Source organism: Triturus cristatus, chromosome 8 (assembly GCF_964204655.1).
Source record: "Triturus cristatus chromosome 8, aTriCri1.1, whole genome shotgun sequence".
Lineage (NCBI taxonomy): Eukaryota > Metazoa > Chordata > Amphibia > Caudata > Salamandridae > Triturus > Triturus cristatus.
In genome coordinates, this window is record NC_140591.1 from 1113041696 (window position 1) to 1113066705 (window position 25010).

At 46.5% G+C, this 25010-nt stretch overlaps 1 protein-coding gene across 4 annotated transcripts in view; it reads left to right on the forward strand.

Moving 5' to 3' along the window:
• LOC146805453 (granulocyte-macrophage colony-stimulating factor receptor subunit alpha-like) overlaps positions 1–25010 on the forward strand; it is a 331580-nt gene that overhangs the window by 237136 nt on the left and 69434 nt on the right. For all 4 annotated transcript variants that reach the window (XM_085622681.1, XM_085622682.1, XM_085622683.1 and 1 more), the window contains one exon: positions 89–245. In XM_085622681.1, the coding sequence (XP_085478807.1) occupies positions 89–245 (157 nt within the window). The remainder of the gene's footprint in view (positions 1–88; positions 246–25010) is intronic.

The following is a 25010-nucleotide window of genomic DNA, read 5'->3' on the forward strand; positions in this document are numbered from 1 at the left end:
AAATGCGCCTAACAAATTGTGAGTAAACACCCAACACTACAAATAATCGCAACTATTCAATTCACTGTTATTTTCTTTCCTTTTCTAGGTACAGGCCATAGTACGCAAGGAGACACAGTACACAGTTCAAGGTTTTAACATTCTGAAAAGCTACGTGTTACAAATGAGGGCAAGACAAGCCCCTCAAGAAAAAGGTTGTCATATGGCTCTTGAATGGGGTGAATGGAGCGAACAAATTCTTTTTGGTAAGGCCTACGTTTGAAGACCCCTTTTATCTAAGTGAGAACTGCATGCACTTTTCTCTTAACACCTTTATGTCTTACATTTGTTTAGTTTTTCTGGATATTGATGTTTACTCCGTTTTGTGTTTTGCTATTCGGTTTCATGTGGAATACATAGAATGCTAGTAGGGAATTGGTACCTAGCCCTTCTGAGGATTCACCTTATATATCATTTGCCTTTTTCCAAGCTAAAAGAGCTTTAAAGTATGCAAGCCTCCCTCTGTGAATGCTTCCCTCAGGGCCACAGTTACCCTTAGACTCCCTTAGGGGTGGTAATGAATGTGGAGACACATTTGGCGTCACGCAGGGCTGCACTTTCTCACAAAAAGACAATAAGGCCCAGCTTTATGATTTTTTTCATACAACGCAACACAGCAACGCACCTTGTTGCACTGCGTGAAAGGGAATGAGTGCGCTACATCAATCAAGAAATTACGCATTCCTGACCTCTCTTTGAGCTCGTGCATTAATTGAAGCCTAGCGCCAACACAGGCATCCTTGCGCTGTGATGCAAAGGTGCCTGCATTACATGTAGGATTGTTTTTGTGCAGTAAGCTACACCTTCTTTCATGAAAACAATCCTTAGAGGCAACAAGGCGAAATACAGATATTTGTTCTCATTGCGGCTCTATCGGGAAGGTGTACAATTCTGATGCATTCCTAGGTCAATTTGTCTTGTTAAATCTGGGAATGCCTCAGAATACATGGATGGATGTTTGGAAACAACTATGCTCCACCCATGAAACGCCTTCCTTGCACAGTGAAAAGGAAGACAGCGACTTGCACTGCCTTGCGTTACTGCAGATTTACGAACCCATGCAGGGCCACGAAGGGTGCCTCTGTGTGGCATGGTAAATCTCATTCTAGGTTTTGTATTGCCCTGCGCCGCTTTGCGTGGCACAAGGGCAACGCAAAACCTTGATAAATTTGGGGTGGAATATGAAAGTACCCATCTCACACAGGGTAGCAGCTGCTTGCAGGAGATCTCAGTCACAACGCAGGTTACGCTGGGCTACTTGGGCAGGCCTTGACATCGCAACAGTCTCAGTGTGTTCAAACTCCTGCACTGCTATGCTTTGATTGCTTGATGTTGGTTCTGACCCAAGGGATGGAGTCCCTAGTACGCCATGCAGGCTATCTCCCTCTCTTCCTGTAGCGGCAGCCCTACACTTTTCTCTCCATGATATTTGCCATCTCTCCGGGAGAGATGGAAAATATTACTACCTTTAGTCCCAACCTTCCCTTTGACAGTTATGTGTAGCGCTCTCCCAAGTAAAAGGTGAAAACTGGCTAAGCTAAAGGGATCTGCTTATCTCCAATACAGTGTTGTTTGGTCTCCAAATAGTTTCCACTGAGATTCTAGTTGGCCTAAAAAGGAAGCCAGTCATGGGAAAATGTATTTCCTTCAGTTGTGCCTTAACTACAAGCCTTTAGCCACCAGGTTGTAGATTAGAACCCAATACAACTATTATCTGATCAGATACTGGTGCTGACTCTAAGCTTCTTTGAGAGAACAGGGCTCAGAATGTGGACGACTGTTATGTTGATCAAGGTGTGCAACATTGGGTGTTGCCCTGATGCAGTCTTTGTTTAAGTGTTTCTCCTCATAAGCCACAGGCCGGCCTGCTGGACCTGTCTTGACCAGAGGATTTGAACACAAAAGCATTGCCTTGTTCCATTCAGTGACTATGATTTCAACCTCCAAGGCATATGCTTAGTTTTACAATGGTCTCTCTATCTGTGCTAAGAGAGAAAATAGCATCTGTAACTAAAACTAAAAGTGATGGAACACCCTACAATGTTAGAGTTACATGCACAAGTGGAACCTCAAACATGCATGCCTCACCCACTCATGTGAACAAGCACTCCTTTTAGAAAGCACACATAATTAGCAGGTTGAGTGGACCCAATTATGATACATGGCTTTAGAGGGATAGTGATAAGACAGTCTCCCCAATGGGGTGAAGATATAAAAAACATTGCACAATTGACTATTAATCAGCTGTCATCACCCGTTAGTCATGTTGTGGCCTGTTTATATTGACAGTAGTCACCAATGTTGACAGGACCAACACTTTGGCATGTGCCCCATCATCTAACACAGCTAGCATTGTCAGCAGATGTGTGACTTGAGTCTCCTACATAGGGAAGCATGCTGAAGAAGAGTAGGAAACCCGCCTTTCTGTGTGGTCATGCCAGATTTTTTGCCTTTTGCTGGACCCTATATCTTTGCTGGTGTTAAACCTCTGTGCACTATACCTTTGCTAACCAGTAGTATAGTACCTGCGCTTCCTCTTTTAAACGTGGTCGAATTGGCATAACCCTAATTGGCATATTTACCTTAACTATAAGTCCCTAGTATATGGTATAAGGTTTACCCATTAAATGGGAGCCACTAATGGACTACAGAACCTATTGTGCAATCCACTACAGTGGCAGAGCAAATATTGTTTCAGGCCTACCATTGTAGCTTGACTATATCATTATGAAAACTACAATTCGACCTGTTAAGATAAACCCTTTTGTCAGGTGAAATCCTCCCTTTTAAATATTACTAAATCACCCCTACATATGCCTTGTAGCCCACAAGTCAGGGTGCATGGTATTTAAAAGTAGGACAATCTAATGTTAACATGTCCTAACAGTAACTCACTCAAAAGCTTTTTTCACTACGGCAGGCATAGCTGTCCTGTGTAGAAAACCAGATTAAAATTAGGGGTGGGCGTACCTCGTTTAATTCCATGTAGAGTAATCACACAATAATTTCACAAGATTACGTTAAATTATGTGAGAAGAGTTTTTCTGCGTTAGTGCTATTTTGTAGTGCAAAAATGCCCTCTCGCATCCAAAATGGACTCAAGGATGTATTTTGTGCCAAGAAACAGCACTAATTGCAACAGAGCATTAATAGTAAGCTCGATTTACTCCCCCAAATTACTCTTAAATTACATTAGGAAAAGTAGTAATCGCTTAATTATTAGAATTCTGCAGAAGAGTAACACCGTACTACTGAAATGACTTCAATTACTTAATCAACATTCTGCCCAGGCCTAACTCGCCAACTTATCCCATTCTGAGATACCATGAAGTTCTGCCAATGGGCAGAACAATTGCACTTTGTGCTGCTTGCATTACAATTTAACGCCAGTAATACATTCTGGGCTGAAAAACGTCACTAATGGCAACACACAGTGCAAGAGCACGTGGCCATGCAAGTTGATTTTGCTGCTGCTCACATAGAAAACGTACTCGAGAAGCAGTCCTCTGACCGCTCCCCTGACTGCTCGTTATGGAATATCAGGCCGGAAGGCTTTCTAGCAACCGGTAATCTTGCTAGGGGATACCAAATCACACCAGCTTGCTTGCTGGAACCTCACATTTTTCACGTTGTGATTGCGTTCCTCGAACGAAAAAACATTTTTCCACCATACTGGGTTTGGTGTTACTTGATCAGAACTCTGCATTAAGAGAACAGCGTGGAGTCAGCAAATTCCTCCAATTGTGCAAGTGAAATTTAAAATTCCGCCCAGACCTAGCATCCACTTTCTGGTTGCTGAAGAATCCTGCTTTTGTTCTACCAGTCTTCTGTTTCTGGGTTTATTGTGGGTACAGGGGCTACCTCAAACTGGATTTTAGTATTAAATGTGAGAGGACACTAGGACTACAATTATGTACTCCCCAGCCCTCAGAGCCGAAGTTTGGTGTGGCCGAAGGCTTTTTCTATCTTGAAAGTGCTCAAAGTGGGCAGGATTTGCCCCAGGAAACATTACCCCATTGGTGAGGGCTTGCCCAGGAGTAATTCCCATCAACTAGCTTCTGCCAGGCATTAGTGTGGCATCTCCAGCTACCCACTGCAGAAGAATCCAAACATGAGGAAAAACAGATGAGCAATGGACCTGCTGTCAGTTACCTGAGATGAACCCTAAAGGACTGGACCCGCTCCCTATTGTACCAAGTATAAACAAGTAGGTTCCAAGGGTCTCAAGGTTGACCTCCTTATCAAGCTACCTGGATACAACAACCTACAATAGGACTTTACTGCAACTGTACCGCTAACAGTGAGAAGTGGACCTGGACCGTACCCTACTGTTGGTCTCTGCCTGACACCCTGTGAGTCTCTAAGTGCCTTCCCTGTTGTCCTGGGAGGGGGGCTTTAGAAGTGTACTCCTGTAGTGGACTGGGACATAAACGACTAAGCAAGAAGGTAAAATCTTTGACCTGGTTGGTGTAACTTACGCACGGTCCACCGCACCCAGCCTCAGATTGCACCTAGGCCCCAGTCTACTGTGACCATTCACTATCATTGGCACTTTGTGCTTTTTTGTACTTTTCCAACTTAAAACTTTAAACATTTATCTCTCCAGTTCCCCTTTTTGGATTGTTGTCATTCTGTGTCACTTTGTTTATTAAATTTTACTCTATTTGTCAAATTGAGTTTGGGATTTTTATTCTTTTGTATTTTGACTTTATTACTGTTTTAGTACTGCATATATACTTTACACATTGCTCTAAGTTAAGCCTGTCTGTTATGTACCAAAGCTAACAGTGGGTTGAGCTCAGGTTAATTTACTGTCTTTGAAGGTTCACCCTGTGAAGGACTGTGATTAATCCTTGAGGTTGGTAGTCACCCACCACAAATAAAAATCCAAATTATGTACAGTCAGTGAGAATGACAATATGAAGACACAATGCTAGAGGCTTTTAACTAGGCTTGCATTAAGTTGCAAAGAATTCTGACTCGGAACTTTTGTCATTTTTTAACATGTCTACAAGTTATAGCCCTCACAATAAAAAAATACAAATGAAAAGGGGCTGCATTAGCTGTGAGGAATGTTCCTGTGAGGGTCTCACAGAGCAGAAAGTGAATGGGGCCACTTGGCAGTCACTTCCATTTCCCACTTTGAGGGCCCACAATGCCCCAAGGTAAAGAAACAGTTTGGCTGCCACTCATTGTCACCCTCCTCCTATGCAAAGAAACAGCCCTACTGTTGTTTGTTTTCCCCCTATAGTGTCCATGAAATCCAAGCTGGAGTAGTGCAAACAGATACTTACTGTAAAGACATTCGATTTGGGGAAGTAAATAGGGACCCAGGTTCACTGAAAATGAGCTTGGAAACTTCAATACATAATACAAGTCAGATTACCTATAGAAATATATCTCCTTCTTCACAATATCAAAGGATTATCATTAATGAACATTGTAGAAAAAGGAATATGGAAGTGTACAACAATTGAGAAAACAAAGATAAGTAAGTAGATGAAGGTGGCTCAAAATAGAATGCATAACATAATATGAGGGCTACAGGTAATAGCCAAATCATAGAGAAACATACATTAATAGGGGTTTCTGTGAGTCTGTAAATGGACGAACAAAAAGAGTTACACCCTCAGCTTTAGAGAAACTCGCTCTATTCTGCTGTTGCATCGAAGAGGTGCAGTGGGGATCACTGATAGAATATTGGAAACAGAAATATCGTGTGGACAGAATATCATGTCAAAAATATCAGGAACCAAAATATCGGGAAAGTAAGTGCAAACAGGTAAGTATAGATTTACTTCTCTTGAATCCACATCTACGTACTTTGAAAATATATACACTGTCAAGGTACATATATGTGAAGTCATGTGCAGTAAAATTTTGCTTACATATAGAAAGTTAACATCATTTTTTTTGTCCTCAATATTCTTGACAAGATATTTTGTCAATACGATAGTTTTTCTCTGATATTCAGTCTAAACACTGACTGACACAGTCTCCCTTTTCCTCATCTTCCTCTCTGACTTTGGCTATTCTAGATATATTCCACCATTTTGATTGTTAATGTTTTGGGAAATAATTTCGTCTGACTTCTAGCACTTTTGCTAGTTCCCTGACATTGGAATATCTTACCACCAACTGTTGCCTTAAGCATATCCACTAATGCACGTATCTTGGGCACTGTTCAGTGTCTTTCAAGCACAGAAAGCTCACCATCATTAGTTTGTTTAGCTTCACACCACACTGTATTTATCGCATTCTCCTTATTCAAATCTTTATCATCCAAACGGACAAAATCTGAAACCATATGATGACCTCACAACAATTTAAATGGTGATTTGCCTGTTGCTGTGTGGAGTTCTTCTATACAACCATACAATTTCCATAGTAGCTTTCACACAATCAATATTACATTTATAGGCACTTTGAATACACTCTACTACCACTTTGTTGAAACTTTCAAATTTTCCTCCAGCAAGAGGATAGTATAGTTGTGTCCTCAAATGCTTTAATCTACACTGATCTAAGTATTCTTTCAAGGCAGAATAGATACATTTGCAGTTGAGATTTTCTTCAGGGTTGTCCTGCCTGGTGAAGATAGCCTGAAAAAAATCTCATGACATTCTCAGTGGTCAGTTCTGTCACACACTTAACCTTCACTCACCAGGGAAAGATGATCATTTAACAAGATCATGTACTGCATATATCAGGGAAAAATAGGGAAACAACTAATAAAATCAGCTCCAGTCCTTTGTCTGGCCACTCGTGGTGCAATACAGACATCGCTTCTGAAGTCACAGTGACTAAATGCTTTTCAATCAGATTACATTGAACACATTCATGGACCAACCTCTAAACTTCCCAGTCCAGACCAGAAGACCAGAACCTGTTTAATTTCTTCCATTTTGTTGTGCTCATTGCAAACTGTTTCCAGAATCCTCTGTCTAAAACAGAAGGGATGAATTAACTTGTTTTTTTTTTTGTTGAAACATTTTTTATTGTTTTCATAGCAACAACTCAGTACACACCCCGCTTCCTCCCCGGCCAAAGAGTATATTGCACATACAGAGTTACCAGCCAATATCCGGGAGAATAAGCATCCAGCCCATACGGGCCCTCCCCCCTCCCTCCCCACCCCGTGTCAGTGTGCCTCCTGTCTTTCGCCTCGCTCCTGATGTGCCCCCTCCCTGCCATAAATCAGACATGGGTGCCCACCCTCCACTAGAGAACCATGGCCTTCCCTCGCGCTTTAGCCACACCCTTGCTTCCAGTGCTCGCTACTACTCCCCTTCTACTCCCCGGTCCCCGCCTCCTCCTGCCCGCCAGATGTGTCCCCCTCTGTCCCGTTGTTAGCCATCAGCCCCTGAAGTTCCACCACCAGCGCCTCCCACGCACGGGCCGTCGCCAGCGCTTTTTCGTCATCCCTCCGAAGAGCTAATTGCAACCGGAGCGCACCCTCCGCCCCCGCCCAACGCGCAAAGGCCGCCCTCCACCGCAAGAAGCTAGGCCCCGTCCTGGACTTCCAGTGCATAGTCAGTTCCCTCTTGGCCATTATCAATCCTAAGTCGTAAAACTTGCTAGTGACCTTCGTCCGGCGGGTGTGTGGGAACCAAAGCAGTAAACAGGCCCCCAGGTCTGGTTCAATAACACGGTCCGTCACCTGACTCAGGCAATCCAAAACCTCTGCCCAATAATCCCCCAACTGAACGCAGGACCAAAACATGTGACGAAAATCAGCACCCTCTCTTCCGCACCACGGGCATTGCGAGTGCGCACCCCCAAAATATTGCAATATTTTAACCGGCGTCAAATATGCCCTGTGCAACGTAAAAAATTGAACCAACTGGAACCGGGCATTGCGCGTTCCCTTCCAGGCCCGCCGCACCAGCGTGGTCCAGGTAGTCTCGGAGATCGGTTTCTCAAGGTCCAATTCCCACTTGCCCCTCAAGGCGGCAAGGGGCGGTAGGTCTTCCGACGACAGTCTGCGGTAGAGACAAGTAATGGCCTTGGACGTCCCCGCCGCCATCACTACATATTGGCAACCTGCAGCGACCGGTGGCTCCGAGAGCCCCGCATTCCAGTGCCGCTGAAGGCTCGCTACCAGGGCAGCATGAAGTAAATAGTCCCCACGTGGGAGCCCATAGGAGTCCTGCAACTCCTGGAAAGGTAGCAGCACCCCCTCCCGGAATAAGTCGCCCACCATCTGCACGCCCAACTCTTCCCAAACAGCCAGCCCAGACCAGTCGCCTCCATGCGGGAACGCCGTACTCATTCCCAAAGGAATCTCCGGGGCGTAGGGGCGAGTTATCGCCGTCCTCCTCTGGCACCGGTTCCAACACAGCCGGAGTGTACGCTCCTCCAACGTAAGCAGGGCAAGGTCCAGCCTCTGCTGCAAGACTATGAAGGCCAGCACATGCCGCGGAATCAACCTGCCCTGTGGGCCCTCCGGGCCCCTGTATTCCCTGGCAACCGCCTGCGTAAGCCACTGGAGTTGGGCCGCCAGATAGTACCACTCGAAGTCCGGGACTGCCAGGCCCCCTTCCGCCCTCGGCCGCCGCAGGGTGGTCAAAGCCACCCGCCTTCTCCCTGAGCCCCAAATGAAGCCCGTGGACATCGCCCTGAGCCGTTGGAAGTACGACGCAGGCACCCATATAGGTAGGGTGCGAAAGAAATAGAGGAGTCGTGGCAACGCCACCATCTTCAACAGCGCTACCCTCCCGGCGCACGAGAGTGGGAGCGTACTCCAGAAACTCATGCTACCCCGCAAGCCGCGAATGGCTCTGCCAATATTCCCCTCCAGCAAATCCGGCTGGGTGTGGTAGATATTAACCCCCAAATATCGCAGGCAGCCCCCCTCCCATCGGACCAGTCCCAGTGACTGGGGGGCCCGGCCGCCCGGTCCCAGCGGGAACAAGCATGTCTTGCCCCAGTTGACCTTGAGCCCAGATAGGCGTCCAAAGGCCTCCAACAAAGCAGTCGCCCCGCGCAGTGCACCCTCGGCGTCCACCAAAAACATCAGCAGATCGTCAGCATACAGAGAGATAAAGTGGGCATCCCCCCTCAAGTGAACGCCTGCATAAGAACGCCCTAGTCGGGCATGCGCCGCCAGTGGTTCAATAGCCAGGGCGAACAACAAGGGGGAGAGCGAGCAACCCTGCCTCGTTCCCCTCCGCACCGGGTAGGAGGCCGAAATGGTGACCCTCGTCTTCACCCGGGCCGTGGCCTCGCTATAGAGCAAGGTGGTCCAGCACACAAAGCCGTCCCCCAGGCCAAAAGCCCGTAGCACTCGGTATAAATAGGGCCACTCTACACTATCGAAGGCCTTTTCGATATCAACCGACAGTGTGCAGGCTTCCGGATATATGTCCCGGTCCAGCTCCATCACCCGCAACAAGCGTCGCACCGACGTGGCCGTGTTACGCCGAGGGATAAAGCCCGCCTGATCCGGGTGGATCAAGGCGGTCATATGAGTCAACAGGCGCAACGCCAAGATTTTACTCAGGATTTTGTAGTCCACCGTCAACATGGAAAGCGGGCGGTACGCCGTGCGTGCGCCCGCCTCCCCTCCCGGTTTCAACAGGGGCACCACAATTGCCTCTCGAGCGGAGGCCGGTAAGCGCCCAAGTCGCCAAGCCTCGCCATAAAGGATTTGCAGCTGTGGCGCTAGCAGATCCGGGTAAGCCGCATAGAACTCAATGGGCAATCCGTCTACTCCCGGGGTCTTTCGCCTGGCCATATGCTTAATCGCTGCACGAATCTCGCCCAGGGATATAGCACCCCCGAGGTCCTTCGCGCTCTCCGGGTCCAGCCGGGGTAGGCGAGCCGCCACCAGAAACTCGGCCAAGCCTTCAGGTTCCCCCCGCATGTTGCTGTCATACAGCCCTGCATAATAGCTGGCAAACTGCTTATTGATCCCCGTCTGAGAATAGACCGGGACCCCCCCTGTCTCGACCAGAGATAGTATAGGGGTACCGCGGGCCGTCGGGGACGCCAACCATGCCAGAAGAGACCCCACCTTATCCCGTTCCGCATGCGCCCGGGTAAGGTAATCCTTATGATCAAAGCAGCGAAGCTTCTCTACACACACCGCCACGCCCTCACGCGCCTCCACGACCGCAGGCAGCTCGCCCTCCCCCGCCTGATGCGCGCGCTCAGCCGTCCGCAGTTGGGCCTCCGCCCCCGCCACCTCTTTCAGCAAGGTCTTCCGCACGCCAGCGGTGGACGATATACAAACTCCCCGAACCACTGCCTTGCGGGATGAATTAACTTGTTATCTCTGACCAACTAACCCTCATCCTGGAATAGTTTGTCAGAGACGTTCCTGAATGGTTGTTCAAGTTAGCATTTTCTCCCTTGGCTATGTTTTGGAAACAAACTTCTATCAAAATGACATCTTCATCACTCCACCTACTCATGTCGGCACATACTACTAAATCATCTATCGTTGCAATAATGCTTTCTTCAATCCCATATTCACTTCATATCTACACCCCTAACTTGATTGGTGGAAAACCTGGATAAAAAAACATAGTCCTTCACATTTTGAAATATGCATCACTTTGAAATAAAACTTGAATAACTTAGTACATAGCCTTGCTAATGTAGTTGTAGATTTCTTTATCTTTTCCCCTCAGAATATCATCAATGGGTTTATGAATGATCTTTCAAATAAATGTGAAATTTTTTCACACCCCAGTCACACACAAACATTTCTTTTCCATCACTTAGAATCTTCCTTAAATTTCTCTCATCACTCGTGAGGCAAAGCCAATAGTTACTTCATTCATGCCATCATGTTGAGATAAAGCTGCTGCTAGACCATAAGAGCTAGGATCAACATTGACTTACGTCACCCGAATGTTTACATAAAGCCGCAGCGTTTATGGAGAAATTATGTCTTTCTTGATAACATTTTAATTCATTTGACATTGTTCATACCCGACAAAGTTCTATTATTTTAGTAAAATTATGTAACATTCTGTTGGGTTCATAAAATTGTTTGCAAACTTGGAGGAAAATGTACATAATCCTAAAACATGCGGCACTGTCTGCAGTGGGCTTTGATAGTGCCATCAAGCAAACAAGGTTTTGGTTTGAACCTATCACGTGACAAGACGTGACATAACAACTGTAAGAAATTTGGTTGATGGTTGACTGGGGTGTGAACCCTGGTCAAGCAGCAACCACAACCCTTGTGTCAAAGTAAGGGACTTTCAGGAGATGTGTAAATATATGTGCAACACTTCAAACAGTAAAAGAGTGAAAACAGCACACAGAAAAATCCCACACCAGGTTAGAAAAATAGAATTTAATTAAATATATAACAATACCAAAATGACATAAATTCAATTAGTAGAACCAAACATGTTGAATTTTAAAGTTTTTAGAGAAAAAATGGCCAAAAGGAAAAAAGGGCCAACTGTGGATATGTGGTCGTGCCGGACTGGGTCAAAGTTACAAGTTCAGGCCGACTGCAATGGAGTGCTGGCCGGCTATAGGAACCCAGTTAGGCCCACTGAAAAAGTACTTTCAATCCGGGTTTGGGGGAGTGATGCAAAGTCTAGCGTTGAGGATGCGGAGCGCAGTCGGGGTGATGCGGCGGTTCCGAAGAGCTGAGAGGCTGTGATGTGGAATCCAGCTACCTGGTTAGGCTGCCGTAGATGAGAGAATCAAATGCCTGCACCGAGGATGCATCATGTATTGGTGGTTCCAAAGGTGTTGCTAATGTTTGCAACAGTCCCAATCCACGCAGCATTGGAAATGTGTAGTTTCTGCTCCTAGTTGTGCCGCACAGCAGTGGAGGTGCGTGGGTTCCACTGGGTTCACAGAGACTGGTGTAGCACCTTAAGCCCACATCCAAGGGCCCAGGACTGGGTTGGCACCACTTGACAAGGTAGACTCACAGACCGCAGAGTCCAGGTGCAGATGCAAGGTGGTTGGAAGCCTGTTATGTCTCTGAGGCTAGGTCTGCACAGCAAAACAGGAGTCCAGCAGAGTGCAGTCTAGCAGAGTGCCAGTCCTTCAGCAGCACAGAAGTCCTTCTTTATGGCAGGGCATCCACAGGTCAAGAAGTGTACTGAAGTGGTGATGTTTGAGGTCCAGTATCTATACCCACTTGTGCCTTTGAAGTGGGGGAGAAGTGTCTTGAGGTTTTCCTTTGAAGTCCCCAGGCATCCTGCATTCCCTGCTCTGGCTCCAGACTAACTACAGGGGGTATGGTGCCCTTTGTGTGGAGGCAGGACACAGCCTACTCAGGTGTATGTGAGGCTCTGCCCAGCTCCTCCCTCCCATCCTACCAGTGATGGCTCATCCAGGCACACCTAAGCTCCCTATTGTGTGTGGCTGTCATGTGATCAGAGAAGGCTACAGCAACTAAATGGCTAAGGCAGTGTGGGGGGGAAGGGAAGAAGGAAGGAGGTATCACGAGACTAGTAGGTTTGAGGGTTATTTTATTGCCTCTGTGTCTTTTGGAATTGACAGGGGTTCTTTTTTCATACAGTTACTTTAGAACCAAGGGTATACAACAAGGCTAGTCTATAGTTTCTCCAGGTCTCCCTTCTCAGGCCTCGGGCTTCCGGTTGCACCTTGTCTCTTCTCCAGCTCCGGTTCCGTCAATCCAATCAACCAAAACAAAAAAAAAAAGAAACAAACAATACCGGGAGGTTACTACCTCTGTTATCATCTCTTGTATTCTGTGCTACCGTCACACGAATCATAAAAAGAAAAAAAAGAATAGGCCATAGGCGGTGAGGGGAAGGGCCTGAGGAAAACAACCGGCGTGCTGTAGGCTTTACACAAAACAACAAAAAATCAGTGCTGACCCACGCGTGGTTTATTCCCCGTACCTCCCCACCACCCCCACCAGAAAGCTCCCCCTAACGGTACTCACCTTGCACCATGGTCCGAGTTCGGGACCGTGGTAAAGGGACCCAGGGCGCCTTCCCTCCTGGTTGAGCCGCTGGGCCGTATCACGATGTAGGCGGCACTTTCTTCTTGCTTGTGTCCTTCTCCTGTATTCTCCTCGTCTTTCTGATTGCCTGCTCTCTGTCCGTCGTCTGTTTCCACCCGCTCCGCGCTCTCTCCTCTAGCTTCCGTCCCCGCGTCTCTTTCTTCCTCCTCTGCCGCTGACGTCAGGGGTTGTTCCGGGCTCCTACCCGCCGAAGCTAGACCGCGGACTCCTTCCGGTCTATACAACGAGCCGGCACCTTCCGTGCTGCAGGTCCTGCATACCTCCTCCTCACAGGCAGGAAAATGGCAACTTTCTAAAAGTGGCATTTCCAGCATTAAAATCTGACTTCAAATTAAGGGGCCGATTAAGATGGCGGAAGGACTGGAGTCCGTCTGCCATTGTGGTGGTGACCGGGACCGTCCGCAATACATGCGGTGGTTCCGCAGACCAAATCATGATGCGACCGCCACCACGGTGGTCGGATTCCGCACTTTAAAATTGTGGCGGGTGCTGCTAACAGCAGCACCCACTGCGATGTTAAAATAGCATGTTGTGCATTTCAGTGCACTACGTGGCAGGCACCACACGGTGCCTGCTACTTGGTGCAGTGAAATGTAGGGGGTACCATGGGTACCCCCCAGTGCACCCACACCTCCTCCAACACAAGGTGGGCCCACAACGGGCCCCCAAAACCAATCTCCACCAGCCTTTCATTGGCGGTTTAGCCACCACGGAAAGGCTGGCTGGAGAAAGGATCGTAATTTGGTGGACGGTGCCTGCTAGGCACTGCCACCATTTTATGGATGCAGTCCGCTCCGCCAGGCAATCGGAACGACAGCGAATCCCACCGCCATCTTAATGTGGCGGGGGAAAATTGTGGTCCGATTTCGGAAAACCTCCACCACAATGCTGGCGGTGGCGGCCCGTCCGCCATCGTAATCGGCCCCTGAGCTAGGATTTTAAATTGTAATTCCAGAGATATCAAACATGAGCTAATTCTCATCTCCTATTTGGAAATTACACTTATTCCATGTAATAAGGTGTCTCCAATGTTATCCTATGGGGGAGATAGGCCTTGCAGTAGTGAAAACCAAACTTAAGACTTTTTCACTACCAGGACATGCAAAACTTTAAAGTACATGCCCAGCTTTTTAAACACAGTGCACTCTGCCCTCTTCGCTGTCCGGAGCCTACCCTATGGTATTAAAAAGAAAGATTTGGAACTGGCAAAAGGTTTATTTTGCCAGGTCGAAATCGCAGTTTAAAACTGCACATGCTTGCTCTGCACTTGCAGGCTTGAAACATGTTGAAAGGGCTACTTCATTGGGTGGCACAATTAGTGCTGCAGGCCCACTAGTAGCATTTCATTTACAGGCCCTGAGCACATGTAGTACCACTTCACTAGGGACTTAGCAGTAAATTATTTTTACCAATTGGGGATAAGCCAATATTACCATGTTTAGAGGAGAGAAGACAAGCACTTAAGCACTAGTTAGCAGTGGTAAAGTGCACAAAGTCCTAAGGCCAGCATCAACAAGGACTGACAAAAAGGAGAAATAAAGGCAAAAGGACCACCCTAAGGCTGACAGGTCTAACAACTACTCAATTCAATTTAATTATTTATTTATTCGGTTACTTAAAGCCATAAAAGACACAGTATAAAACATCCAAACTGTGCAACAACTTTCCAATTAGGCAATAATAAAGCAGTGATGACGAATTAATAAGTAATAATCTTAGTCTACAATCACCATAATCTGAGATAATAGAATATGCACATGTTCCACTAATTCATATTAAAATCTAAATACAATAAAAGTTTAAAACACAATAACTATAAAAGATAAGTTCATCCAAAAAGCAATTAAATTAGAAATTAATTGAATTGCTTTTAGACATACCTACAAAATATATCCTATTTTAAAGATACATTTAACTTTCCGCGAGGTTATACTTTTGTCCTGCATGATGGACACAACCTTTCCACAGCAGCATCATACTTGAATTCTATTTTTGTGGATATCAGAACATCATTCAGAAATTAAATGACATTCTCTAACTCCTTGAATAAACTACACATTACATTCCGAAAATCAGAAGTCATAGGGGCCAAACCAAAGCTCTTACGGTAAAATTGAAACATTCTGAAATCTGGAACCTTTTTGGAGTTCCACCTTGACACCAATTAATTGTCTGTATATTGTGGTATGAAACCCTTTATAGTAAGATGACAACACATTCAGTGTTGTAACATGTGTCAACTGATTTATTGGGGCCCAGTACTCTAGTGAAAATTTGCTATGATAAACTACTAGGTTTTTTTCCCCTACAAAATATGACGCAAATTGCTTAATAACACTCTGATATTAATCTAAACCTTCATCTTGCGATGGTGTGTTGTTAGGCAAATGTTCGAATGTACTCTCCTCCTAAATAATAGTACAGTCGATTTATTTTTCTGTGATGTCGATATCTGTGGCCCTTTATTATGCCTTAATATGCATTTTAGTGTCCAATCCAAAAACGCCACATCATTGGTGGCTCCCAAGGATCTTGTAGAAATGGTGCTGGAGGGGTGACAGATTGCATGTTGACGTAAGAGTGAAATGTACTTTACAAACACCACAGATCATACATTTGAAAAAATATGGCATAGAAGATGCCATAAAGTGTGCAGGTCACTGAGGAAACACGGGAAACCTGTTATTGCGTGCAGTTCATTGTACGGTACAGTATTGACGCATACATAATTCTTAATAATTCCCAAAAATGTGCTGAAGTATACACATTTCTGTATTCTTTACACATAGGTTAACTTGCTGAACAATTTGGAAAAGTTTGCAAATCTCTGTAGAGCAAAGAATCCCATATAAATGTATGGTTGGTTGCAAAAGTCCAAGCAATAAATAAAGATGCCTTTAAGTTCAGTATTTATCTTGTCACATTTGCTGTGCTTCAAAGATAGAGGGCAAATGTCAGGCTATGTCTTCTGTCAAATTGCTGCTAATCTTTAGGTTTCGCCTGCACAGCGCCTGCGCTGTGCTTGTGAAGTCTCATGTAATCAATATACATCTTAAAAAGGGCCTACAGCCCGACCTTACTTTTCATTCGTTTGTGTGCTTGTCACTTTGTTTTCCTTGGTTTCGGTTGGTTGTAGCATGCTATTTCCTGTTGTTCTTCGTGTATTTTTCTTATCAGTGGAACTTGGCTCAAGTTCTCCTTTTTAGGGCGGTGCATGGCTTAGCAACATGGCGCATAGACGCTTTTCATCTGAGCTCCTCGCGGCGGCCTACATTTTACAATAATCCTGAACGATGCTACCCTCTACAAACAACAGATTTGCAATACGAAGCTGTACTGACCCGTGCCTGAGTCATCGGGACACGGGGAGAGCGGAGGTTGCAGTGCTGCGCACAGTAATGAAGACAAGGCCTCGGGAGGAACGGGGCGCCATCTTGGGCCTGTGGCGACTGCTGGCAGCAGAGCGCTGGGGAGGCCCGAGGCTCGATTGAACAGCCAGAGCTTGGCGAAACTCTTTGCCGACTGCGTAGGTGCGGGGAGCTGAGGTCGGCATTTCCGACACAACGGACGACTGCGGAGGAACAAGGAGATCTGGCAGGAGCTGTAGCCCGGCCCTGAGATCCAGGGAGGGCAATAGTGGTACCCGCTGGCGGCTCACCGGGGAAGACCGGAAAGCGGGGAGGAACGGAGGCGTGATTCTGAAGCTTCAGGAGGAGCGAACAACTCAACACACGTGGCACCTGGTTGATGGCGACTATGCTGCGTCCTATAATTACGAGAGTACAGCACCACTGGATACGTATAAGAGACTGCTAAAGGAGGGTACACCGCCACGCTGAGAAGGTAATTGCTCTAAGGAGCGTGGGACTGTTGATACTTGGCTGATACTCATTGGAGGGAAACGGTCAGAGCCGGGGGAACGCTTGTGTGTCTAGATACATATGAACAGGGATCCGCCTAACCCAACTAATTGCCCCCTGCCGGGGTTACAGAGGTGGTCGTCACCTCAGAATATAGTGAAGTGAGCCGCCAATCCGGGGGAATCCTCGCGGTTCCCAGGAGGACAACCCAGAGGTCCCTGGGGGGACGGAGAGCGCGCTTAGACAACGGACTACTCGGTCTACTCAGGGCATACTACAGGGGACAATTGAACCCTGCAACTGGGTCCATGAAGATGGCACCACGGTCCACTTTGCAGTGGCGGCACCACCATCCCCACTGAAAAGTAATGTGATGTGGAGAGTGAACACGGTCCCTTGTTCGACTGGTGGTCTTTTTTGATCACCTTAAGAAATACATTGTGACTCAGTTCCCTCAATCCAATCCAGGGCAGCACAGACCATTCATTCGGGGGGAGGGGGAGGAAGGTTAGCCAGTCGACGACTACCATGGGGAAGGACAGGGTCCCCAAGACACAGACGAATAAGATCTCCAATTATGCGCAACCACTGGCGCACAGACTGGAACAGCGGGAAGACAATATTGGTGGCGACCAGGCACTTCCAGAAAGAAATGAAGAGGGTCCCCCCACGTTGGTGGACGTGCTCCAGGCCATCCAAACAACCAGGGACGACATGGTCAATAGAATAGACTCAGTAGCCATAGATCTCAATTAATTACGGGCCAATTTATTACGGGCCAATTTGCGGAAAGTATCAGATAGAGTGGCCACCACTGAAAATGATGTGAGTGCATTGCAGTCTGATGTCAAGTCTTTCAGCGCCACAGTGGTTGAACTAAAAAGGCAGGTAATAAAACTGGATGACAGGGCGGAGGACTCAGAGGAGAGTTCACAGAGGAATAATTTACGTTTGGTTGGATTCCTCAAAAAAGCAGTAGGCCCTTCCACAGAGCTATTCCTGGAGGATTGGCTCACTAGAGTGATCGCTCCAAAGAAACTCTCAAAGTCCTTTAACATCGAGTGCGCACACAGGGAGCTCGTTCCGCCTCCCAGGCCAGGAGCACCACCGAGGGCCATTATTGCAAGATTGTTTATTTATAGGGACAGACACTTCCTATTGCAGCTGTCACGTAACCGAGGCCAGTTCCTCTTCGAGGGACACTCCATTTCAGTATATCTGGACTATACTCAGAGAGTGCAAGTTCAAAGAAAATTCTACATTGTGGTCAAACGCAGATTGTGCGAGTTGAACTCGAAATATAGTCTCATGTTTCCCGCGAAACTGAGAGTTGAGCATGAAGGACGCACACTCTTTTTTACTCAACGGGAGATGCCACTGAATGGCTGGATGCCAGGAGACCAGGGGGGCAACGTTTGGTCTCATCCACGGAGTTATCCGGGAGCCATACTGTCAGATACATTACAAGACCATCAGCGATCCCAAAGGCAACAACAGGCGTACTCATGGAGGGGCCCTGGCTGGATCAAAGTTCTCACGTCTGACACAGAGACTGTCCCAGAATCCATTTTGGTGACACAGAACCCAGAGACGGACATCGGAGAGCAGGGGAGTGGACAGGAATGATGGCGCCCTGACTCTGAAGGAGCGGAAATACAGATAAGTGCTAGCACTGATGTACACACACTACTGTGGTACTATCTAAGCATGGAATAAGGGGTTGTTGAGGGCTATAAGAGACTCATTACTAAGGACTCTCTTCACTTTGAATAATAGAGCGAGAGTGGGCACCCGCGGGGCAGAGATGCCCCCCATCAGAGTTTGGCCCCACGAGGGACGCTTGAGAGCAATCTCGCTCCTCTGTTGGGTTCAGATCTCTTGCACAGCACTCAGTTTTGTATAATCTCCCAGGGCTTGACTCAGACCTAGAATAGTGCCTGAGCTACGGCTCTGTATGTTATGGTCTAAAAGGTATTTTGAGGGATGGGGGGTGGGAAGTTTGGGGCAGTATGTGTTGATTTTTGTGCTGGATTTATTGCTAGCAGCGGAAGTCACTTGACTGCCCAAGGGGAGGGAAGGGAAATGGAACAGTTCAGTTTACAATGTTTTCATGGTTAGGGGGTGTTGCACACGGTCATTGGGAGAATACGCTATTGGCAAGGAGGAATGGGACGAGTGGGGCAGATATATCCTGACGTGTCTAAACACACGGTCTGACACTAATGGTGGTGCAAACTTTGAAACTACTTAGTTGGAATATTAGGGGAATGGCGGGTCTTGAGCAAAGGAGAAGGGTCTATGCTTTTCTGAAATGGTATAAAGTGGGGATTGCAGAATTGCAGGAGACACATGTATGGGGGCACTATCGCGAGTATACGCAAAAAATGGAGAGGGCAGATGTATGCCACTTCCTTTTCAGGATTTGCTAGAGGGGCTCTGATATGGGTGGCCCCCGGAGTCCCATTCCAACACATGAGTCATGTTCTGGACCCCGAAGGGAGATACGTTATCCTTCATGGAAAATGGGAAGGTAGGGAGTTGTGTATTGTCAATGTGTATGCCCTGAATATAGATTGCCCTGGCTTTTTCCCTGCTATCCTCAAAGCAGCAACACCATACACAGGGGCCGAGATTGTCCTCCTAGGGGATTTTAATTGCGTCTTTGATGCAAATCTAGATAGAGAGCCCCCATGAGCTTATACTCAGCTAAGATCTCTGGAGCTGCTGCTGCAGGGTATGCAGCTCAGGGATGAATGGTGGGCTAGAAAACCAACGACGAAAGCGTTCTCGTGCTACACCCCAGCGGCCAATACACTTAGCCGCATTGCTCATTGGTGCCTCACACCTGGGTTGTCGGCAGACACGGAGGGCATCTCATACATCCCCCGCTACATTTCAGATCATGCACCATTATTGCTCACTTTGAAGAGCGGTCTGGGCCGTCTGGCCCACCTTCTTTGGGGACTCAGGGTGGAAGCACTATCGGAACGACCTTACACCACAGTGGTTTTAGAGACCCTGCAAAATTATTTTCGAGAGATCTGGTGGTCTGCTTCCACCAGATCAACTGAATGGGAGGCCATGAAGTGTGTACATAAGAGGGGTGTGCATGAAGACCACCAATGCGGTGAAACAACAGTTAGTTAGAGACATCTCAAAGCTTGAGTGCCAATTGCAGAGGCTGGAGCGAACTGTGCGTGACACGCAGGAAAGCTTGGCTGAGTGCACCAGGGTGCACAGGGAGCTACTGGATGCTTGGGCCAGATTGGAAAAATTCACATATACGTCATATAGGCAGAGGTTACATTTGCAGGAGGACAGATCGGGGGCGCGGCTTGTGAGGTCAATTAAAACAGAAAAGGAATAAACACCCATATTGCAACTACAGACCAGCGACGGGGTCCTACTACAAACACCAGAGGTGATCTTGAGGAAATTTGCAACATATTTGGAGTCCACATGCACGGGTGCCTGACGGAATACTCCTGGGGAGGGGGCTTTGCAGGAATTTCTGGATGGCGTTCATCTCCCCACGCTGGACGAAGCGGTGCCGGAAGCCCTAGGGGCATCAATCTCCAAGGAGGAAATCCTAGCATCTATACAGAAATTGAAGCCGGAGAAATGCCCGGGGGGAGATGGGCTCCCAGCGGAGTTCTATCAAAAATATGCTTCCTTGCTAGTGGATCACCTGTTGGAGGTGTTTAATGAAGCCCTGGAGAGTAAAACGTTACTGAACACAATGTCGGAGACAATCGTATCCATGCTCCTTAAACCAGATAGGGACCCCCTCTTGTCGAGCTCCTATAGGCAAATTTCACTCCTCAATGTAGACTCCATAATATTAAGTGGAACACTGACGTCCCATCTGCTACCGTATATGTCCCAATTGATTCATCGAGATCAGGCTGGGTTCATCCCTAAACGTAATACTACACATAATTTAAGGCGCTTGGCACACATCAGGCATGCTTCGAGTCTGGAGTCAGAAAACTGGGCTCTAGGCCTACTGGATATCCAACAGGCCTTTGACTCGGTGGAGTGGGATTATGTGTGGGAAGTGCTGGCCAAAATGGGAGTGGGACAACCGTTTATACAATGTATGCAAGTCATATATAACAGACCGACCGCAAAGGTGCGCATACTTGGACAAGTCTCAAAAAGTTTTGGTTTAAAACGGGGTACTCGGCAGGGGTGCCCCCTGTCCCCGCTCCTGTTCGCCATTGCGATGGAGCCACTGGCTATTACTTTATGAACAAAGATGGAGGGCTGGGGGATACGACTGGGGGAAGTGCTCCATGATGGGATCCAAGGTGCCAGGGTCTTTTTCCTATGTCATACGTCATGTTGCAGCAGGTTTGGGGACTGGTGGTACAAAAGGTAATTAAGAGAACACCGTATGCCCCAGAAACTCAATTGTGGGCGTTAACACATCTCAAACGGATAGGGCAAGCTATGAATATTAACAAATGGAAGGAGGGTGGTTGAGTTTTGATGGGAGACTTATACATCGCGGAGCGGTTCATGACGAGAGAGGAAGCAGATCATGCTTTCCAATTAGGCAGGGTGCAGTTCCTGCAGTACGCTAAGATGTCTGCGGTGGCCAGAGAACTGTGGCCGGCATTCCCACAGGAGCCGCAGGTCACAACAGTATTGCAGATGGTAACCACCCTGGCGGGGGGATGAAGATTGGTCTCGCACATATACAGAGCGCTAAGGGAGGATGTCCCCACTGCTCCCCTTCCACTACATATGAAATGGGACGATGCAATGGGTGAGCCCCTTACAGAGATGCAATGGCAGAAAGTGCATGAAGGGGTCAAACAGATAAGCTCCAACACACGCTTTAAATTAACCCAATATAATTTAGTACACCAGACATACCTCACTCCCCGAGTACTGCACAAAATATAGCCGGACCAGGGCAGGCACATGCCCCAGATGCAAATGCTCGGACACACATTTTGACCATATGCTGTGGGGCTGTCCTGAGCTGGCGCGCCATTGGGGCACAGTTATAGATATTCTGCAGTCACAGGATGGACCATACCAGCCAATATTGAAGGGGTGGTGTTGGGGGTACTACCCATGCCAAAAACCAAGAAACTCACTAGGAAATTCATACAGTTGGGCTGCGTGATTTTCGTGGATACTGGTCGAAGTGAAGCAAAGCAATGACAATAGCCTATGTTAAGTGATCATATATCCTGATCGACTGAAACCAAGAACACGGTAATTGCTGTAATATGCCTGTTTTGGAAAAGTGTTGTTATCATGCAAATATCAATAAAAATATATATTTTTTTAAAAGTACTCCTTTTTAGGTCTTGGCTCTAGACAGCGCATGCCCTGTCTAGAAGGGACATGTTGTATATGCTTTGTGGGTTTCAGCCCACCCATAGGCTTTCCATTTGCAGTCTTATTCGCCACTCTCATATTCTTTCTCTCCATTTGTCCATGGCATGCATTTGTCGTGCCTCTTCCTGTGTTTAACCTTCCCTGAGAGCATGGACCAATTACACTATCCCTCGTCTTTTTCCATTTTAGGATCTGTTTCAGGAACTACTGTTTCTTTGTTAAAGCACACTTTACACGAGTGCTCGTGTTTTCCCTTGCTGCTCCTAGCTCCTCTGTAAACATACCTGTAAATCTTGTTTTTATCTCATCACATTTGCTGTACATTCAAAGACCGACGTCAAATGCCTGTCACTGTTTTCCGAGGGCGTCTGGTTAGCTTATTTACACATTATTGGTGTACGTCAACACTCAGGTCTGGCATTGGTATGATATACTTTTTTTTAATTCTGCGTATCAGTGACTGTCTTTCAAAACATGTGGCTAAATCACACCAGCTTCACTTCAATGTAAAGATTTTTTTTGCATGTTTACAAACAAAATCAAGTGATGCAAAGCCTTTGTTTAAGGGTACAGTGGAACAGTAATTCACATGCATTCATAATTACATGTAATGTTGTACCGGCAAATCAAAGTTAAATACTTTTAACATACTGCATTTATTTTCTATTTTGATTTGTTGGTGCAACATTACTTTTCTGATTTACTCTCAAAATACACTCATAAAAAAGGCTTAACATCTGTTCCATGTTCCAGGTTTCAGACATGCACTAACATAAAGCCTCTTTGAAATGCACAGGAGTGTGAGTTTATATTTACATCTCCCTTGACATATTATTTTCTCATGCCTGTGCGCTAGATTTTCAATTGTCACATTCATCAAATTAAAGGCTGACCATTGCATGGAAACAACAGTGGCTATGTTGTATTTACCAGCATACATTTCCTTTATATACCTTTTATTCATCTTTTTCACACGATTAAACAAGAAATATATAGTGGAAAAAAACATACTCAGTAGGAACAAATACATTGTTCCAGGCATGCAGGGAGACCACAATAACAAAAACCAATTGCTTACATTATGCTAACTAATATAAATAACATTGTTATTACATGATGCGCTTTGTAAGCAGAGAACTGCTGTGGAGATGTCGCTTCTCTATGTCGATGCGTGCCTGCTGCACTGCCTTCAGTGCTCCAGCCCCTGGAGGGGTGAGGGCACATTACACGCTCGGCTGCCAGAGGGGCAGGCCTCACCTAACACTGAGTGTGCATGTCTGTGCTGATATGCCATGAGCATTGACCACGCATTGGCAACGCCTGTATACATTAACATTGAAAACGCCTGTAGCTCTCGGATGGCTGAGATCCATTGGCTTTGCCATTGGTTGTTTAGACATGTCACACAGCAGTGCTAGCTGCTGTGGAGTGGCCTGTCTTATAGTTTTTTAAAAAGCACTATTGTGCGGTCACCTCAATCTGTGTCATAGCTCTTTTAAAAAAACTTTAAGCCATGTTATACAGCAGCCAGCGCCGCTGTGCAAAATGTCTTTAAAAATTGACAAAACCAATAGATTTCTATATTTCTATTTACAACTAAAATAGAAACCAGTTCCTCACCTTGAGGATGATCACATCGCTTCTACCACTGGGTTCTCAATGTTTACGTGTAACAAGGCAGGAAGCAGGGTTGTAGTCGATAAGGCAGGAAGCAGGGTTGTAGTCGATAAGGCAGGAAGCAGGGTTGTAGTCGATGAGGCAGGAAGCAGGGTTGTAGTCGATAAGGCAGGAAGCAGGGTTGTAGTCCATAAGGCAGTAAGCAGGGTTGGAAGCAGGATTGTAGTCGATAAGGCTGGCAGCAGGGTTGTAGTCGATAAGGCAGGAAGCAGGGTTGTAGTCGATGAGGCAGGAAGCAGGGTTGTAGTCGATGAGGCAGGAATCAGGGTTGTAGTCGATGAGGCAGGAAGCAGGGTTGTAGTCGATAAGGCAGAAAGCAGGGTTGTAGTCGATGAGGCAGGAAGCAGGGTTGTAGTCGATAAGGCAGGAAGCAGGGTTGTAGTCGATGCCGCCGGCTAGAATGGGCTCTTGCAGACCGTGGCTGTGTCACACATCAGAGGTGAGCGCTTGCACGAGGCAGTGTGTAGGGAATTTGTGTGGCAAATACATGGCCATTGTGAGAGCTGCACAAAACTTGCAGTAAGTGTCTGTGACAGAGACAGCTTTACCCTGTTTTTTGCCTACTAGGGTTATAATGCATCTTTGTGGTTTTTTGGCATTTACCAGATATACAAAAATGCTCAGATTTGGAGCGTGTTCTACCCTTTTTGTAGGGTACATGAAGTGTAAAAAGAAATGCTGTAGGGTGTAATTTTTTCATAACAAACAACAAAAAGTAAATATATATAAATGAACTGTACATACTCAGCAGTTAACAACGCAAGAATGAAGCGTATGTGATGTGTGTAATTCTGAAGAGCGATGGAAACAAAGATTTTAAAAGGATCAGAAAAAATCAAGACACTTAACTTGGTGATGCACAAATAATAACTGATTTCTAAACCTTATCATTTGTGTGGAATATAGTTTTATCAGTGGAACTGTAGGCACGTGTAAATTTAATGACCATTTCAACTGAAAATATGCTGTCTGTAAATGACAATGTGTTGCTACCACACGTTCCTTTAGTTACATTAAAAAAAACACCCGCCTCATGTCCATTAAAGGTAGGCAGCAGGTCGCAAAAGTTGTCCTACTTAAAAGTGGCTCGTGCTGCTGTAGAGAGTTTG